General features: G+C 53.9%; 1 protein-coding gene across 1 annotated transcript; it reads left to right on the forward strand.

The window, feature by feature from the left end:
- Positions 1 to 836: 836 nt before the first annotated feature.
- On the forward strand, positions 837 to 19703 carry CNTN2 (contactin 2). The gene is made up of 22 exons (XM_014872614.2): positions 837 to 1108; positions 5360 to 5504; positions 6106 to 6281; positions 6673 to 6768; positions 6981 to 7190; positions 7781 to 7880; positions 8291 to 8466; positions 9644 to 9780; positions 10300 to 10429; positions 11351 to 11501; positions 11792 to 11919; positions 12207 to 12382; positions 13126 to 13246; positions 13567 to 13725; positions 13827 to 13976; positions 14496 to 14566; positions 15222 to 15456; positions 16171 to 16286; positions 16622 to 16808; positions 16950 to 17062; positions 17142 to 17310; positions 18389 to 19703. The coding sequence occupies exons 1-22, from the start codon at positions 1054 to 1056 to the stop codon at positions 18496 to 18498; spliced, it is 3111 nt and encodes a 1036-aa protein (XP_014728100.2). The 5' UTR covers positions 837 to 1053; the 3' UTR covers positions 18499 to 19703.
- The last annotated feature ends 718 nt before the right edge of the window (positions 19704 to 20421 follow it).

The raw sequence follows: 20421 nt of genomic DNA on the forward strand, positions 1-20421 counted from the left end.
TTCTTTGGGGTCACGCGAGGCTGTGGAGGGGACTGGAAAGGCCATCAGGAAATGCCCTGGCACTTAAAGAGTTTCAACTAAAGATTCCTTTGTCACAGAATTCCCAAATCCTGGAGTGATTTGGGTTGGGAGGGACCTTAAAGCCCACCCAGTGTCACCCCTGCCATGGGTAGGGACACCTTCCATTATCCCAGGGGACTCCAATCTGGGCCTGGGACACTTCCAGGGATGGAGAATCCTGCTCCAGGGCATCCCAACCCTCACCAGGCAATAATTCCTTCCCAATACCTTCATTATTTTCACAAAAAACCCAAATTATTCCTCCCTCCTCACTCCCCACCAATATCCCGCGTGTTTCTGGCTTGGTGTTTTCCATCAGAAGCGCTTGGAAAGGAGAAAGAGGAGTGGGGGAGAATGAAAAATAGCAAAGGAGGAGGGACAACAATTCCCCTCCCTGATTTGTCCCATCTGGGACAAAAGGAGCTCCTTCAGCCGCTCCCGCTCCTCTGGCACCGCTGGAATTTTGCCCTGGAGTGACTCTTGCTCGGGCTGGTGGCCAGCGGGGAGGCACAGCTGGACTCTGGAATTGCAGCCCCATGGAATATCTGGGGCTGGAAGGGCCTTGCTGATTCCAGAGCTCTGGAATTTCAGCCCCATGGAATATTTGGGGCTGGAAGGGCCTTGCTGATTCCAGAGCTCTGGAATTTCAGCCCCATGGAATATTTGGGGCTGGAAGGACCCTGCTGATTCCAGAGCTCTGGAATTGCAGCCCCATGGAATATTTGGGGCTGGAAGGACCCTGCTGACTCCAGAACCTCTGGAACTTCAGCCCCATGGAATATCTGGGGCTGGAAAGGCCCTGCTGATTCCAGAGCTCTTGAACTTCAGCCCCATGGAATATTTGGGGCTGGAAGGGCCTTGCTGATTCCAGAGCTCTGGAATTTCAGCCCCATGGAATATTTGGGGCTGGAAGGGCCCCCTGACCCCTCTGTGTGTCCCCCCAGGGCCGCTGTCCCCAGGCTCCCGTAGAGGCCCCGCAGGAGCCGGCGCAGGATGGGAGGCACCGCTGGATTCATCCACACTTCCCTGGCCATTGGAACCTTCCTGGGTAAGAGAATTCCGGGATTCACCGGGAATCTCCCGTGCCTGGGAGGCAGCGGTGCTGAATCCCAAATCTCCACGCGGTTTGGGGTGGGCTGTTCCATGTCTGTGCTATTCCAGGTATCCCTTTTGGGCCAGGGGTGTTTGGCACAATTTTCCCTTTCTAAATCCAGATTTAGGGAGGTGCAGGAGGAATTTCCTCCTGCCACTGGGATTCTTTCCTCTCCTCATCCCTCTTTATTCCAGGGATTCCTTGCTGGCCATATCCTGGAAAGATCCCCCTGCTCCTTAGGGAAGATTTCTGGATCTCAGGGAGAAATTCTGGAACTCAGGGAGCATTTCTGAATTTCAGGGATTATTTCCAGATCTCAGAATCAATTTCTGGACCTCAGAGAGAAATTCCAGACCGCAGGGACATTTCTGGATTTCTGGGATTATTTCCGGATCTCAGACACCATTTCTAAATCTTGGGGACCATTTCTGGATCTCAGGGAGAAATTCTGCAACTCGGGGGGAATTTCTGGATGTCAGGGATGATTTCCAGATCTCAGGGACATATCTGGATCTTGGGGAGAATTTCTGGATGTCAGGGAGCATTTCTGGATTTTGGGGACCATTTCCAGACCTCGGGGCCCATCCCTGGATCCAGGGGAGGCTCAGGCTGTTCCCTGCAGGTCCCTTTTCCGCAGGGAGACATTTCCTCTCCAGCTGAGCCTGGATAATGTCCTCCAGCCGATCCATCACCCCGGGCACAGCCTGCTGGCCCATCCTCATAAATATCTAATTACCTTTTAATGTTCTCTGCATCCCTGAGGAGGCCCAGGCGGGGGGGGCTGCCCTGGATCCGGAGCAATTATCCCACTTGGAAATCACCCCGACCCCCACCCAGCCACGGAGCCGGAGCTGGGGTCTCCCATCAACCACCCGAGTTCAGGCAAACCCCCCAAAAACTGCACCCTGGGAGGGGGATTTTCACTTCCACCTTTGGCTGATGGTGCTGGGACAGAGAGAAATCCTGGGAATGCGAGGAGGGATCGGGACAAAAGGATGGAAGCGATGGATGAGGCTCAGGGAAATGTTATGGAGTGGGAAAAGAGCCAAAATCTCCAGGTCTGGAGAGAGGTTTAAATATTTAAAGCTCACGAAGTGCTCAGAGACTGCTCTGAAATCCCAAATTCTCCCCAGCCTTTGTTCATTTGGGAAAAAACTCTGGAAAATCTGAGAATCCAAGCCTTGACCTTTTGTTCCTCAGAAAGCCGCTCGTTAAAAATAACCCAAAACAAAGCCTTGGCTCCTCAGAGAGCTGATCCCCAAAAATCCCCAAATCCAGTTGGATTCTGGCCATAAATTCCCTGTAAAACCAATTTTTTGCCCAGCTCTCTGCTGTGATCCAGAGGCTCCAGAGGCTCCAGGGCCGTGCTGTGGATGTCCTCAGAAATAAGAATTCAGCTTGGAAAATATTCCAGCGAGGAAATTCATCATTTCCTGGGCTCAGCACAAAGGCAAAGTGCAGCCTCCTGCACACCTGGGCTTTCCAGGCCTGGATCTCAGCATATTCCTAAAAATATTCCCCAAAAAAATATCCCAAAAGGGAGGCTTTGGAGTCACCTCCCTGCAGCTGCTTCTCCAAATCTTCATCTTCAGGTGTTCTGCTTTCAGCCTTTCCCCATTATTTTGGTGCTAATTATCATTTTCCCTAATACTGAAGGTTATTCCAGAGCCATGGTGGGGTTTTTCCCGTCGTTCCAGCTCTCCCAGCTGGATGGAACACGGAAAATTCCCAGCAGGTCACTCCTCTCCTTTGACATTTGGCTTAAAATCCTTCATTTTGTGCCTGTCTTCTCCCTGTTTTCCAAATGCCAGAGCTCCACGGCAGATCTTCCATTGGCAACATTAAAAATTAGGAATTCTGGGGTGGCAGGATGGGCCCAGATCAGTCTCAGAATTTCTGGGATTTTTCAGTTCTTAATTTTAACCTCATCCCCACCTCGAAACTGTTTAATTACTGCTTTAACCAACCCCTGATTTGTTTAATGAGCGAAATCCAAGAGTTTCACCCCCAGCACCTTGGAATTGTGGATTAAAATTCACCTGAACTCCTGGCATCGATTCCAAGTGGGAAAATCGATGCCTGGCACTGGCAGCTGTAACCTTGGCAGGGACAAAGGGACAGCAGAGGAGAGCAAGGGGACACACGGGCTCCAGGTGGGATCAGGAGGGAGGATGAGCCTGATTTGGCTTGATTGGAATAAAAAAATCCCACGGGAAAGGGCAGGGATGGGAGTGGTACCAATGGATATTTTATTTGTTAAATAAATAGAAATTATTTACCTTGTGCTCCCTAATCAAACTCAAAATTCAGCCTCCATCCTGTCACCGCCATCTATCAGAGCACAATTAGCTCATCTATCAGCACACAGTTAATTATTTCTCATTAATTCCCCATTAACTCATTATTGTTTTCCCCCTTGGTCAGCAGAGTTTATTCCAGCCGGGGCTCCCTCAGCCCTGACCCAAACATGAGAAGATTCCCAGCTTTTCCTTTAGGAATGGAACCATCCTTGAAGGAAAACAGCACTGGGTGGGAGGGGAAACAACCCCAAAAATGCCATTTTTCCCTAATTTTTCCTTAATTCCAAAGAACCCAAGCTCGGTGCCTCTCTCTGTGTGGCACCAGGGACCATCCCATGAGTGCATCCCTGTGGAAAAGAGCTGGGAAAATTGGCTGGAGCAGGGACAGGGGAGCAGCTGCTCCCAGCTCAGAGCCAATTCAGAGCTCCTATCCCATGGATCCCATCCCATGGATCCCATGGATCCCATCCCGTCCCATGGATCCCATCCCGTCCCATGGATCCCATCCCATCCCATGGATCCCATCCCGTCCCATGGATCCCATCCCATCCCATGGATCCCATCCCATGGGTCCCATCCCATCTCATCCCATCCCATTCCAGTCTCCTCCTGGAGGCAAACCCCGGGAGCTGCTCCTGCTGATCCCAGCCCATCCCTGGCTGGAAGTGCCTCTTCCATACAACATCCCATTCCCAGGAATGGTTTGGTTTAGGAGCAGCCCCGCTGAGCAGGGGGAAGGAGACAGATTGGCGTTGGCACAGCGGGCTGGAGACGCTCATTAATTCAATTACAGAGCAGGGACGGATCCCGGAGCCGGGGAAGCAGCTAGGAGCTTATCAGTGCTGGTGGCTCCTTCCCTGATAAGGGCCAGGCGTCTCCAGGGGGACAGGGACAGGCAGGACAGACGTGCTGGCAATTATCCCACCGGCTGTTCCTGCAAGACAGAGATTTCCAGGCAGATTGTGCCTGGCTCTCGCTCACAGCGTCCCTTCCAGGGAACAGCCCGGGCTGTGGGAGCTGTCCCAGCCCGTGGCAGGCGTGGAACGGGATGAGATTTAAGGTTTTTCCCACCCGAACCAGTCTGGGGTTCTGGGATCCCCCTGCGTGGAAGGGGATCTGATGGAATTCGCCGTTTATGTGAGACAGGAAGGTGGCTGGCACGTCCCAGTGTCACATTGTCCCCAGAGGGTGGCCCGGGCATGGCGTGGGTCAGGCAGGCGGGGCCTTTGTCCCTCTTGTTCCTCCCTGTTCCCAAAACCGGAGTCAAATCCGGGTCTGAACACCCCAAAAGCAGCTTCAGGCTCATCCCAGCCATGGAACAGAATGGTTTGTATTGCTTTGTACTGGTCTGCTCTGGTTTGTACTGGTTTGCTTTGGTTTATATTGATTTGTACTGGTTTGCTCTGGTTTGTACTGGTTTGCTTTGGTTTATATTGATTTGCTCTGGTTTGCACTGGTTTGTACTGGTTTCCACACCAGCAACCAACTGGTTTGAGGTGCCAGGAGCCGCTGGAGCTGCAGGGACAGAGGGGACCTGCCAGGTGTGTCCAGAGCCGGTTCTCCCCTCTCCTCCCTCACTCTGGAGAGGATTTTGGAAGAACGAACCAGGCAAAGTCTGTGCGGGCAGAGGAGGAACTTCAGGGACAAGGGGACATTCCCAGCTCCAGCTGCGCTGCTCCAGGAGGTCCCTGCTCCTTCCTCCACGTGTCCCCAGGGATGCTGGTCCCTCTGGGAGGGCAGGAATGGTGCGGGATGCTCGGTGGGAATCTCAGGTCGTGTTGACAGATGGGGTCACACTGCTCCTTCTCTCCTCCTCGCTGCTGGGGCCACCCTACAAAACTGAAAAGGAGGGATTTTTTTAGGGAAAGCCAAGTGGAGCTGAGCAGGTTTTGCCCTTCTCCCACAGTTTGGTGCCAAGCCCAGAGCAGCACGAGGAGCTACGGGCCGGTGTTCGAGGAGCAGCCGTCCCACACCCTCTTCCCTGAGGGCTCGGCTGAAGAAAAAGTCACCCTGGCCTGCCGGGCACGGGCCAACCCTCCTGCTACCTACAGGTGAGCTCAGGGCTCCCTCTGCACCTGGATCGGGATAAAAACGCCCAGAATTCGGTTTTTTCCTCTCCACTTTTATATATGGAGAATTATTGACTTGGGGATGAGATTCCTTGTCCTGTGAGGAGCTGAGGGAGATGGGGAAGGGTTTGGAGAATCCTGAGGGGAAGGGGCTCAGCCTGGAGAAAAGGAGGCTCAGGGGGAATTTGTGGCTCTGCACAACTCCCTGACAGGAGGGGCCAGCCGGGGGGGATTTGGGATCTCATCCCAGGGAACAGGGACAGGAGGAGAGGGAACGGCCTCAGGCTGGGCCAGGGGAGGCTCAGGCTGGAATTTCCTCATGGAAAGGGTTGGCAGGGGCTGCCCAGGGAGGTTTGGAGTGCCCGTCCCTGGAGGTGGCACCTGGAGGTGGCACTGAGTGCTCAGGGTGGGGATCGGGCACAGCTCGGGCTCGATGATCCCACACGGATTTTCCAACCTCAACAACCCCTCAATTCCCAGATATTCCACCCCTCCCAGGGCACAGCTCAGATCCAAATCCACCTCCAACCCCACCCCACGCATGGGGATTTATCCCTGTCCCTGCTCCCGTTTCTCCTGGCAGGTGGAAGATGAACGGCACGGAGCTAAAGCTGGAGCCGGATTCCCGCTACAGGCTGGTGGCCGGGGATTTGGTGATCAGCAACCCCGTGAAAGCCAAAGATTCCGGCTCCTACCAGTGCGTGGCATCCAATTCCAGGGGCACCGTGGTCAGCAGGGAAGCCTCGCTCCGCTTTGGCTGTAAGTTTGGCACCGCCAGGTAAATTAAACACAAGCACAGTTAGGTCGGGCTTATAATGAGCCTGCCTGGAAAAAGGCTGGAGACAACCTCTCTAACACTCTCTAAATGGAGAAATCCCCTGGCACTTCCATGGAAATTTGGAGTATTGTGGAGAATTTGGAGTATTGTGGAGAATTTGGAGTATTGTGGAGAATTTGGAGTATTGTGGAGAATTTGGAGTATTGTGGAGAATTTGGAGTATTATGGAGAATTTGGAGTATTGTGGAGAATTTGGAGTATTGTGGAGGAAGCCAATGGTATTTCTGGACAAACCCACCCGAGGAAAGGCAGAGAAAGCACAGAGGTTCCCCAGCTGTTTTTTCCTGTCCGAGTTTCACTCTGCCTGTTCAGTTTTGCAGGAATTCTCAGCAGAAGAGCGGGACCCTGTGAAGATCACCGAGGGCTGGGGGGTGATGTTCACTTGCAGCCCCCCGCCCCACTACCCAGGTGAGGGGGACACAGCAGAGCATGGGGTTCCCAGATTTTCTGGGAGTTTCCAGGAAGGAAATTTGGGGTTAATTCAGAATTTATAACACAACAAAGCAGAGGCAGGACTTGGTGTGTCCATGCAAGGGTTAATTCCAGCCTGGAATCCCACCGGGTCCATCCCACCTGGGAGGACAAACCTGCCCAGTTTATTCCTTTCCTGTTCCCCCCAGGCCTGTCCTACCGGTGGCTCCTGAATGAATTCCCCAATTTCATCCCGGCCGATGGGAGACGTTTCATCTCCCAGACCACGGGCAACCTCTACATTGCCAAGACAGAGGCCTCAGACCTGGGCAACTACTCCTGCTTTGCCACGAGCCACATGGACTTCATCACCAAGAGCGTCTTCAGCAAGTTCTCCCGCCTCAGCCTGGCTGCAGAGGGTCAGTGCTCTTGGATTGTCCCAAAAATCCCAATTCTTAGGGGAAAAAATCTGAATTAACAACCCCCTGCAAAGCGTTTGGGCTCCACAGTGCCCAAATCACCGTCCAGCCTCTCTTAAGAGCTTCAAAAATATGGATGGGCTGGGATGGGAGGGAAGCAGCTCTGTCTCCAAAATTCCCTGTTCCCACTCCATCCATGATCCCATGGGGTTTCTCTATTTTTAAAGGATAATTATGGTACAAGGAAAAGGGAATTTATTAGCAGGAAGGTCTGGGTGGACACAGACTGGAGCAACCTGGGATAGTGGGAAGTGTCCCTGTCCATGGCACGGGTGGGACTGGGTGGGGTTTAAGAACCCTCCCAACCCAAACCATTCCAGGATTCTGTGATTCTTGGGAATTACTGAGCCCTGGGATGTTAAAGAGAGTTTTGGAGAGTTCAGCGAGAGCTGTCTGAAACACAAAGTGAAATCTCTGTCCCCTCACCCAAACACAGGGGTTGGGTGACACCTCGCGGGTCCCTCTGAGCCCCCCCCGGGTGGCATCTCGGTGTCACCCAGGTGCCCTGAGCGGAGTTTTCCCTGTGGCAGATGCCAGGCAGTTCCCACCCAGCATCAAGGCCAGGTTCCCTGCGGACACCTACGCTCTGGCCGGGCAGGTGGTGACCCTGGAGTGCTTCGCCTTCGGAAAGTGAGAGCAGCGTGGAGCAGGATTGGGATTGGGATGGGGATTGGGATCGGGATCAGGACTGTGATGGGGATGGGGATTGGGATCAGGACTGTGATGGGGATGGGAATTGGGATAAGGACTGGGATGGGGATGGGGATGGGGATGGGAATTGGGATCAGGATTATGATGGAGATGGGGAGAGAAACTGGGATTGTGATGGGGAACAGGATGGGGATGGGGATTGGGATGGGGATCAGGATGGGGAGGGAACAGCAGAACTTCCACACCTCCTCTCTCCGATGGAAGACCAGAGATGGAGGGGAATGGGAAAAGGGAGGAAGTGGCTAAAGCCAAGGCCCTGTGGGACAGGACCGGGGTGGTCACACTGGGATCCAGTTCAGCCTGGATTCACCAGATTGACTTTCCTGCAGCCCCGTGCCCCAGATCAAGTGGAGGAAGCTGGATGGGCCCCAGTCCTCCAAGTGGATCGGCAGCGAGCCCCTGCTGCAGATCCAGCACGCTGGATTCGAGGACGAGGGCACCTACGAGTGTGAGGCTGAAAACACCAAAGGCAGGGACACCCACCAGGGCCGCATCATCATCCACGGTAACGCATCCAGAAACATCCCTTGTCCCAGGGGACACGTCCAGAAACATCCCTTATCCCAGGGGACACGTCCAGAAACGTCCCTTATCCCAGGGGACACATCCAAACAAGTGTCCACCATCCAAGGAACACATTTAAACACGTGTGCATCATTCAAGGGACACAAACACGTGTCCTTCATCCAAAGGGACACATTTAAACACGTGTCCTTCATCCAGGGAACACATTTAAACACATGTCCTTTATCCAGGTGACACATCCAAACACGTCTCCTTTACCCAGGGAACACATTTTCACTTCCCAGAGCACACCAAGGTGCCCCAGTCTGAGGCTTTGGGACTCAAACCACCCCCTCTAATCCTGCCTCTTACCAGCCCTAATTAAAGGCCTTGCAAAGCCCCAGCCAAGGCCTGCAGGGATCAGGGAAACCTTTCCTCAGTGGGCACATTTGGGCTGTGGCAAGGAGAGAGAGAGAGAGAGAGCTCTTAACGGGCTCTAAAACCATCACAGCAAACATCAGGGGACCAGGGGAGGAAGGAGAGTGATAAAAATCAGATTTGGCTCATGCTCAAGATCCTCTCCAAGCCTGAGGAGCTTCCACCGGGGTTAATGCTCCGAGCTGCCAGCCAGATCTAGTCAAGCTAAAAAATTTAACCTGGTTACCTCAGCCTGATTCCAGTTTTTCCTGAAGTTCAGGAATGGCCTGAAGCTGAGAGAGGGAAGCTTTAGAAGAGATATCAGGAAGAAATTCCTGACTGTAAGAGTGGTGAGGTCTGGTGCAGAGTGGATGGGGAGGGTGGCACAGGGCACTCCCATATCCCTGGAAGTGCTCCAGGCCAGGCTGGACAGGACTTGGAGCAAGCGGGGATGGTGGAAGGTGTCCCTGTCCGTGGCAGGGGTGGCACTGGGGGATCTTTAAGTTCCTTTCCAACCCAAACCATCCCATGACTTGATGATTCAGGAATGGCTGAATTTACTCTTCAGAAGACAAACCAACCCCTCAGCCCTGGATTCTGATCTTGCTCAGCCAGAGCCCAGCACAAAAATCCTGGGCTGTTCCCGTGGCAGATCCCGCTGTGCCGGCAGCGCTGGCACAGGCACATCCTTCTGCCAGCCTGGCACTGCCACCCCTCAGCTGAGCTCCTCGGCTCTGCCCCCTCTCTCTTGTCCCCCGCAGCCCAGCCCGACTGGCTGGACGTGATCTCGGACACGGAGGCCGACATCGGGTCCGACCTGCGCTGGAGCTGCGTGGCCTCGGGCAAACCGCGGCCCACGGTGCGGTGGCTGCGGGATGGGCAGCCCCTGACGTCCCAGGTACCGCCCCCAGCCAGCTCTGATCCCACACCTGATCCAGCCCCAGCCCCTCCTCCTGCCTCGCTCCTGCATCCCTGTCCCGGTTCTCACCCCGCATCCCTCCTCCATGTGTCCCCATCGGGCTGCGAAGCCACGGCGCCATCCCCAGATCGCCTCTCCCGGCGCTGCCATCCCAGCCATTGCTTCGTGCAGCTGCAGGGACTCACAGCCGGCCAGCAGGGAGGACAAACAGCCCCTCGTGCCCGTCCTGGTGTCACCTGTCCTGGTGTCACCTGTCCTGGTGTCACCTGTTCTGGTGTCACCTGCTCGCTGCTGCTCAGGTGTCTCGGCAAACAGAGCACGGGGGAGTGACCGCACAGACACAAAAACGATTCCTGAGTTTTCCCCCATGGAAAACCAGGCCGGCCTCGAGGAGTCTGTGACGAAACTCAAACCTGACCCAGCCGAGGACTGAGTTCCATTTTTCCTTTTTTTTTTTTTTTTTTCTCATCTAACGGGTTCATCCTCTTGTTTGCACAGAACCGCATCGAAGTGAGCGGTGGAGAGCTGAGATTTTCCAAGCTAGTCCTGGAGGACTCTGGCATGTATCAGTGTGTGGCTGAGAACAAGCATGGCACAGTTTATGCAAGTGCTGAATTAACAGTGCAAGGTAATTCCTCCTTTCCCAGAGCTCTGGGTTCCAATGGGACACTGAAAAAAAAAAAATCTCTTCTTAATATCCTGATGGGATCCTGACATGGTGATGTCGCAGTGAGATAAGAGCAGGCAAAAACTGCTTCACTCACCACTGAAATGGCTGCTGGTTCAACAAGACACTGTGCAAGCCTTTAAATTTTAAATCCCACTTAAATTCTGTGTGAAAGTGAACGAAAAAATCTGTTCAGCCACAGGAAGTGGACAGGACACCCAGCAGCAGCACTACAACCTCTCCTCCACTACAAATTCCTCTTTTTTGGAGGAAAGAGGTCCAAAAAAAAAAGAGTTCAGCCTCCATTCCGCCTGCTTTGATGGGTGGTGACTGGAGCTGAACTGCTGCCAAACTTGTTCTGCATTAATCCAGAAGTTTATCTCCTCATGGAGATGCCAGAGATAAATTAAAGGCCCTGAGCACCAACTGCTCAACATTAACACACCGAGGCCAACAGGTAAATCCCAATTCCATCTGCAATTCCAGGAGGAGTTTCAGGCAAGCTGCATGTCTGCGTTGGTCAGGGTATTGAAGAGATTATCCTTGACATGTTCCAAAGCAGCTGCTGTTGTGTCTCTCAAAGACCTTGCACTTGTTAGGGTCATTCCCATCGCTCTGTCCCACTCGTGTGCCACAGAATTCCTGCCTGGCAGGCACCAGGATCCACCCGGCAGCCGAGGAATTCCTCCCTTATCCCGCTCTCCAGACTCTGCCTCGCTTCTCTTACCGAGCCATCCGACAACAAATCAATTCCCACTCGCACGGCAGCTCTGAAATTCCCCCCAGGGCAGCGTTTCTAATCGTGCCTTAATCCTCTTTTTTTTTTTTTTTTTTTTTTTTTTTTTTTTTTTTTTTTTTTTTTTTTTTTTTTTATCCCTGTAGCTTTAGCTCCAGATTTTAGACTAAACCCAGTGAAGCGCCTGATCCCGGCAGCCCGGAGTGGGAAGGTCATCATCCCGTGCCAGCCACGAGCAGCACCAAAAGCCACCGTGCTCTGGACCAAAGGGACAGAACTCCTGGTCAACAGCAGCAGGTAGCAGCACAGAGTCGGCTTCCACCTAGAAAATGTAGCTAAAATTATTTTTTCTTTTTTTTCTTTTTTTTTTTTTTTTTTTTTACCAGAAGACTGGACTCGATGATCCAAATGTGCTGCTGCATCCCTGCATTTTGCTAGTCCTCTGATTTCTTCCTTAGCGAGCTCCTAGACGATATTTTTCCACCTGATTTCTGTCCCCAGTTTCTCTAAGATCAGTGGGAATTCCCAAATGCCCAGCACGAGCGGATCTTTCACCTTTCCTTTGTGTGGCTCCTCTTCCTTTGCAGGGTGACGATTACGGCGGACGGGACCTTGATCGTGCAGAACATCAGCAAATCCGATGAGGGGAAATACACCTGCTTTGCTGAGAACTTCATGGGCAAAGCTAACAGCACTGGAATCCTCTCTGTCCGAGGTAGGGATCTTCATTTGGGGTCAATCGAGCAAGAAATGGCTGAAAATGAATGATGTGATCCTTCTCCTCTCTTTATACTCCCAAAAAATCAGGAATAATCGGGGAATCAAAGTGATTTCAGGTGGAGCAGCAAAGCTCCTGCCTGACACAGCGAACAGCCCTTGGGAAAAGCGTTTCCATTTCTCAATCCCTCCTCTTCCTCCTGTGGAGCTCCAGCTGTCGGGGTGGGATGAGGAGCTGGGTGGGATGGTTTGGATACTGGGATATTCCCGGCCCGCTCCCCGCAGATGCCACCAAGATCACGCTGGCACCATCGAGCGCCGACATCAACGTGGGCGAGAACCTCACGCTGCAGTGCCACGCGTCCCACGACCCCACCATGGACCTCACCTTCACCTGGGCCCTGGATGATTTCCCCATCGACTTCGACAAGTCCGAGGGCCATTACCGGCGAGCCAGCGCAGTGAGTCCCGAGGGAATTCCGGAACGCCCAAAAGGGTGGGAAATTAATTCCACGCTCGTTCTTCGCGTGTTTGCGCCCACCAAAGCTGCTCCATCGCTTTGGCCAGAGCGGTTGTGAATTCCACATCCCTGGAATTGTCCAAGGCCAAGTTGGACGGGGCTCGGAGTGCCCTGGGATTGTGGGATGTCCCTGGCCATGGCTGGGTGGAACGGGATGGGCTTTAAGATCCTTCCCAGTTCAAACCATTCCATGATTCCATGATCACTCCCCTCCTAAACTGCAGGAGAAAGGGAAAGGCCTGTGGATAAAGGCAGGCAGAGATCACTCTGTGATCGATCAATGAACACTCAATAACCACTTAATGATCACTCAATGATCAATCAGTGATCACCCAATGGTCACTCAGTGAGCACTCATTGATCATTCAATGATCACTCAACAATCACTAAATGATCACTCAATGATTGCCCAATGATCACTCATTAATCATTAATGGTCACTCAATGATCACCCATTGATCATTCATTGATCACTCGATGATCACTCATTGATCACCATCCCAGGCCAAACAGACCCAGCACAGGCCAGCACTGGATCCATCTTGGATCCATCCAGCTCCATCACCCATGGGGGAATCTTTTCCCATCTCCCTCTTCTCCACCTCCACCACCACCCAAACCCAAACCCACTGAATTGGACACCTCCTGACGCCGTCCCCGCCGTGTTCTCACCCTGCCCTGCAGAAGGAGGCCATCGGGGACCTCAGCATCTCCAAGGCGCAGCTGCGGCACTCGGGCCGTTACACCTGCACGGCCCAGACCGTGGTGGACAGCGCGTCCGAGTCAGCCACGCTCACCGTCCGAGGTAATTCCCTGTGGGAGCATTCCCTACTCCTGACAAACCCAGGGCGTTCACATGGGCTGCTTCTCCCTTGTAACCACCTCGCACCCAGTAATTCCATGATACGCCCTACTGGGTTAAATTTTCACCCAAAACTTGGGTTTGTTCATCTTGGAGGTCTTTTCCAACCTTTCCAACCAGGCTTAGGAGCTTTTCCAGAGGCTAAAGCTGGCAGTGAGGCTTCCCAGCTTCCAGAAAAGAGAGGCTCACTGTGAATTTAGGACTTGCACAATGCACAGAGTGCTAAACCCTCCACGGCAGTGACACATTTCCCATCCCTCCAGGTCCTCCAGGCCCGCCCGGGGGGGTGGTGGTGAGGGACATCGGTGACACCAGCGTCCAGCTGAGCTGGAGCCGTGGCTTCGACAACCACAGCCCCATCGCCAGGTACCTCATCGAGGCCCGGACCCTCCTGTCCAACCAGTGGAAGCAGATGCGCACCAGTGAGTGTCCCCACGGTGGCACGGGTGACACACGGAGGCCACCGGCCAGTCCTGGCTCCACGCTGCTCCTCGCTCCATTCCTTCCTTATTGGATTTTACAGATCCCGTAAACATCGAGGGCAACGCGGAGACGGCGCAGGTGGTGAACCTCATCCCCTGGATGGATTACGAGTTCCGGGTCCTGGCCAGCAACATCCTGGGAATTGGGGAGCCCAGTCTGCCCTCCAGCAAAATCCGGACCAAGGAAGCAGGTGAGTGTGGAGACACCCCCAGGTCCCTGTCCCTGCCCAGGATGGTCCCAAGGGATGAATCATCTCCTGGAGCTGAAGCCACCACGGGATTTTCCATCTTTTTGCCCATTTCTGTGTCAAAGATGAGCAAGGTTAGGGCTGCACTCCCCAGCACCACATCCAGCTGGGAATGTTCATTCCTTGTCCAGCTGTTGGACAGAAGGGATGGGAGAACAGCAGCAGAACTGCACCCAATCCACCAAACACAAATCAGCTTCTTCCTAATAAAACTCCCCTCCACATCCCTGCTTTTGAGCTCTATCCTTGTCCCCTCGGACACCAAATCCTTGTCCCAGTCCTAAATAACCTGGTCAGGCACAAGCTGGAATTCCAGACAGGATTTTCACGGCTGAAAACAGAGCCAGGCCTTTCCTGGGAGCTGTTCCATCCAGTGTCACCGGTGTCACGCTGTGTTTGTGCTCCCCTGTGTCACTGCCACCCTCCCTAACCCAAACTCTGCTTTTCTCTGGGACCTCACAGCACCGACGGTGGCACCGTCCGGGCTCGGCGGCGGCGGAGGGGCCCCCAACGAGCTGATCATCACCTGGACGGTGAGTTGGGAACAGGGAGAGCACCAAGGTGGGACCACGTGGCCTTTTTGGGGTGGGAAATCCATTCCAGTGTTGCCATCCCAGTTTTGATGAGCCAAAGGTTGGTTTGGATGGACCAAGCACACATTTCCTTCAGAAATCAGTGCTGCCATCCCAGTTAGGATATGGAGTTGAACCATGGCTGGTTTGGGTGGACCAAGCACACATTTCCTTTGGGAAATCCACACTGCCATCCCAGTCTGGATGAGCCAAGGGCTGGTTTGGGTGGACCAAGTGCACATTTCTTTTGGGAAATCAAAACCATTGTCCCAGTTTGGATGAGCCAAGGGCTGGTTTGGGTGGACCAAGTGCACATTTCCTTGAGGAAATCAGTGCTGCCATCCCAGTTTCAATGAGCCAAGGGCTGATTTGGGTGGACTAAGCACACATTTCCTTGAGGAAATCAGTGCTGCCATCCCAGTTTGGATGAGGCAAGGGCTGGTTTGGGTGGACCAAGTGCACATTTCCTTGAGGAAATCAGTGCTGCCATCCCAGTCTGGATGAGCCAAAGCTGATTTGGGTAGACCAAGCACACATTTCCTTCAGAAATCAGCGCTGCCATCCCAGTCTGGACGAGGCAAGGGCTGGTTTGCACACACTCCCTGTCTCTTCCCAGCCGACGCTGCGGGATTACCAGAACGGGGATGGCTTTGGCTACATCGTGTCCTTCCGGAGGAAGGGCAGCCAGGAGTGGCTGCGGGCGCGGGTGCCGCACGCGGAGTCGCTGCACTTCGTGTACCGCAACGAGAGCATCGCGCCCTACACCCCCTTCGAGGTGAAGATCAAAGCCTACAACAGGAAAGGGGAGGGCCCCGAGAGCCTCACGGCCATCGTGTACTCGGCAGAGGAAGGTAAAGAGCAGTGGGAGAGCTGGGAATGTCCAGCCTGGAGAGGAGAAGGCTCCAGGGAGAGCTCAGAGCTTTTCCCAGGGCCTGAAGGGGCTCCAGGAGAGCTGGAGAGGGACTGGGGACAAGGGATGGAGGGACAGGACACAGGGAATGGTTTCCACTGCCAGAGGGCAAGGATGGATGGGATATTGGGATGGAATTGCTCCCTGGGAGGTGGGGAGGGGCTGGGATGGAATTCCCAGAGCAGCTGTGGCTGCCCCTGGATCACTGGAAGTGCCCAAGGCCAGGTTGGAGCACCTGGGACAGTGCAAAGTGTCCCTGCCATGGCAGGGGTGTCCCTGGATGATCCTTAAGGTCCCTCCCACCCAAACCATTCCATGACTGCACAGACTCAGAATTCCCCATTTTGTCCAACCCATCACCTTTCCTCAGCCACATCCCTGCAGATCCAGGAGCTCAGAGGTTCCTTTGGGTCCCAGAACAGCAACTCCAGCTCCTCCAAACACAGAGTGACGATTCCCTGAGCCCAGCCCTGGCTGCCCCGGAGCCTCGGGGCAGACACAGATCCCAGAGCTCACAGCTGGGGCCCTGCTCGTCCTCCTAAGCCCCCAAATCCCTTCCCCTCTCTCCATAGCACAACACCAGCTGTCTGCCCGGGGCTGTCTGCTCCCGACGGGGCCCAAAGTCAGAAAAGGGATTTTTTTTCCTGTCTTTCAGAACCCAAAGCAGCTCCTTACAGGGTCACTGCCAAGTCTGTCCTGTCCTCGGAGATGGACGTGTCCTGGGAGCCCGTGGAGCAGGGAGAAGTGACCGGAGTGCTTTTGGGATATGAGGTAGGAGATTCCAATGGGAATGGGAGACCCTGAGAGCCCAGCAAGGAAAATTCCCCCGGGTTATGTGAGGTGAAAGGAAACAGCATTTTGATTCCAGAGGTGGAGGATAATTCACCCCACGTGGTTTTAATGGGGCTGGCATTGCTCTCTCAGGAGAGATTAAAGGGAATCATCCAATTTTTCCTGCCTGCTTTTCCCAGGAGGCCGTGGCCTCATTCCTGGGCACACACAAAGCAAAGCACACGGAAACAAAGACCCCAAAACCCTTCAGGATTGGCAGACTCGGGATTTGCAGATCTCTCCTTCCTAACCCCATCCTGTCCTTCTCCATGCAGATCCGGTACTGGAAGGATGGGGACAAGGAGGAGGCGGCTGACAGAGTGAGGACAGCGGGGCTGGTGACATCGGCTCACGTCACTGGCCTGAACCCCAACACCGACTACCACGTGTCAGTGCGAGCCTACAACCGGGCAGGGACCGGGCCCCCCAGCCCCTCCACCAACGTCACCACCATGAGACCTCGTGAGTGACCCCGACTTCGCTCTTGGTTTGATGTCCTTTGATGGCCCCGCAGCGGTGGCAGCTCAGGCGTGGCTGGGAGCAGCACAGGCTGCTCCTCGCTGCCTGATTTACCCCATCCCTGTCTGCTTTTGCATCCCTCAGCGCCGAAAAGGCCACCTGGGAACATCTCCTGGACTTTTTCCGGCTCCACAGTCAGCATCAAGTGGGAGCCGGTGGTGGCCAAGGCAGACGAGTCGGCAGTGACGGGGTACAAGGTACGGCACAAGGTACCTCTCCTGGAGCTGATCCAGGAAATCCCAGGCAACGGGAGCTCGGCATTCCCTCTTCCCACAGATGCTCTACAGGCAGGATTCCCACTCGGCCCCCACCCTGTACCTGGCCAGCAAGAGCCACATCGACATCCCCATCCCCGAGGATTTCACTCACGCCTTCGTCCAGATCCGCGTCACCGGGCCCGGCGGGGACGGGACCCCGGCAGAGGTTCACATCCTCCGGAACAGCGGTACCTGCGCCCCCCGGGCCACACCTGGCCACTGGCCACACCCATCCTAGTCACCACACCCATCCTAGTCACCACACCCGGCCACTGGCCACACCCGGCCACTGGCCACACCCATCCTAGTCACCACACCCATCCTAGTCACCACACCCGGCCACTGGCCACACCCATTCCAGTGACCACACCCATCCATGTGCTTCCCTGACCACACCCACTCCTCTGACCACACCCCCTCCATGCCCAAATTCCCCTTTCCAAGGCTCTCCACAGTCCCTGGAGCTCCGAGACAGGAGCTCATCCCCAGGACCCCTCCTGTCCTTCCCCTCCCAAGCAGGAAGGTCTCAGTCCCTCCCCTCCCATCCTGGCCACAGCACGATTCCAAGGAATTCTGTTTAAAATCCCACCTTCCCTTCCAAGGCCATGGCAGAACATCCTCCTGCAGTGTTTTAGGTTGAGACTCTGGAATTGTTTTTTTTCTGGAATTGTTTTCTCCTGGAATCACCCTTTGGCTCCCTTGTGCCGTTCACTCCTAGGAATTCCTGGCTCTTCTCCTTCTCCCCCCTCCTCTTCCCAAGCTCAGTCCAGCCTCACCCAGCTCTGGGATTTGCAGCCTCCAGACCCCACGACACCCAACTTGCTGAGAGTTAAGAATTAAAATCCATTTAAGTTTTCCACCAAGAGTGAAATCCCAGCTCTGTGGGGCTCAGCTCCAGCAAATTCCCTAAATTCAGGGCTGCGTTCTCAGTGCCCACCCCCAAATTCCCATTCCCAGCATTCCCAGGAGTTTTCTCAGTGCCAAACACACAAAAAAAACCCCACAAAACCTCGCTTCTCTCAAGTTTCCTGTGGTTCCCATGCCACCCCACAGCTCTCCCTTCCCTATTCCGTTTTTCCACAAAAAAATCCCATAAAACCCTAATTCCCTCAAATTCCCAGGGGTGTCTGCACCACCCTGCAGCCATCCCTTCCCTATTCCCTGTTTTTTCACAAAAAAATCCCACAAAACCCCAATTCCCTCAAATCCCTCACGGTGTTGGCGCCACCCCACAGCCGTCCCTTCCCTATTCCCTGTTTTTTCCAGGGACGAGCATGATGGTGGAGGACTCGGGGACGAGGCCAGCGCCACACGTCGTGGTCATGGCCACCAACTCTCTGCTGATGGTGGCCCTGATCAGCTCCCTGGAGCTCTGAGCTCGCCCCGGACACGGCTCCGGCCACGATTCCTCCCAAATCCCACGGGAACAACACAAATCCCACCTCGGATCGGATTGGAGAGGGCTGGACAGCGTGGTTGGAAAGGAGGAAGAAATTAAAAACAGCTTTTTTCTCTTTTTTTTTTTTTTTTTTTTTTTTTTTTTTTTGGTTTGGAGGAACAAAAGCTTTCATACAAGATATGGGTCTTTAACCGATTAAATGTTTTTTAAGGAAAAGGAGGAAAATGAAGAATTCTCCGGGAATTCTGCAGCCAACTGCCCCCCACCCCCCTCACTGTATCCGTAGATTTTTCTGCCTTATCGAAGCCATGTATGAGATAACCAGACTGCTCAATTTGACTCTTTTTTTTAAAACTCTGTACAGTGAATTCCGTGGGGTGGACGGGGACTGAGGAGTTCAGGGACCAGCACGTTCCACACCCATCCCACCACAGCCGGCTCGGAGCATTTGTGGGACGGGATTGATCCTTTTTCCCACAAAAAAAAAAAAAAAAAAAAAAGAGCCGAATCCTGCAGGAACCAGCCCAAGGAGGCAAATCCACGGGAGGATCGAGCTCTGCCCCAGCCTGAAAACCTTTTTTTTACAACTCTGGTGTTCACTCGCAGCCCCAGCCTGGTGCTTGTCTCAGCTCTGAGGTGCAAATTCCACGTTTTCCCATATCCCACCAATATCCCCCAAAAATATCCATTTTGGGGGTGGATTTGTCACCCTGTTTGCCTCTTTCTGTTTGGGGAGAAGGGGAAAGGGAGAAGGGAATCCTTTCCCAGAATCCCAAATTGGGGCAGCTCTGCCTAAAAACGGAGGTGCCAATAAATCCAATTTCAGAGGGAATTTAAAAAAAAATGACAAAATAAAAACAGGAATGGGAGACTCAAGGAAGCCACCAGCAGGAAAACAAGGAAAACTCAGACTCGGATTCATCTCCCTGCGTGGAGAATTCATCCAGCCAGAATTCCAGGCTCGGATTGGGACTGCAGAGGCTGAGATGCAGCCAGGAAGCAGCTCTGGATTCCAGCTCAGCCATCCCGAGGAAGCACCGGGATGCTGAGGAGCCTCCTCTGCTCCAGAGGCTGGGAAAAGCAGGAATGCTGAGGCCAGCAGCCACAGGACGGGCTGGGAATCGATGCTGCCTGTTGAAATCTCTGTCTCCCAGTAAAGCAGTTGACCAAAGTTAACGAGAATTCATTGGTGGTGCTGCTGCTTCCATCCCAAGGGGGATTTTAGGGATTTTTCCCTGGCTGTGATTCCTCAATCCCAGAGGAAACAGCGCCAGCCTGGGCAGTGACAATCCCAGGATTTCCTGGCTGGGCCCTGACGTGCAGATTTCCCTTTAAATGTCAATTCCTCGCCCTTTTTTAGCCCAGGTGGTGGCAGGGAAATCCCGCTCCAGACAGAGCAGCTCAGGCTTTGTTAAGCCCTGTTTTGGGCATTCCATTGAATCCAGGGTTGGGAGAGCCACGGGGAAGGATCTGCACCTGCAAATCCAGCACTCCAACCTCGGGAAATGACAAAAATCTACACTCAAAGCCCAGAGCCAGGGCCACCAACGGGGGGAAAAGGTTCAGAATCCTCCTTAAAACCTCTCAGAGCTTCCTAAAACCCAGGCCAGGGGGTGAAGGCGTGCAGAGACAGGGAGAGAACTGGAATTGGAGGGATTTGGAGGGAGGATGGAGAGAGGGAAGGGAGGAAAGATGGAGAGAGGGAAGGAGCCCTGCCCAGCTGGTCACTCTGCAGGGTCACTCCTGGTCACTCTGCAGGGTCACTCCTGGTCACTCTGCAGGGCCATCAGCAGCGAGAGGGGAAGGTGAGAACAGGAATTCCATCCCAGAGGATCAGGGAATGGGATAACAGCTCCAGGAGCAGAGCACGGAGGAGCCAGAAAACCAAAAAATCAATTTA

The sequence above is a fragment of the Sturnus vulgaris genome, chromosome 29, assembly GCF_052056855.1.
Source record: "Sturnus vulgaris isolate bStuVul1 chromosome 29, bStuVul1.hap1, whole genome shotgun sequence".
Taxonomy (NCBI): domain Eukaryota; kingdom Metazoa; phylum Chordata; class Aves; order Passeriformes; family Sturnidae; genus Sturnus; species Sturnus vulgaris.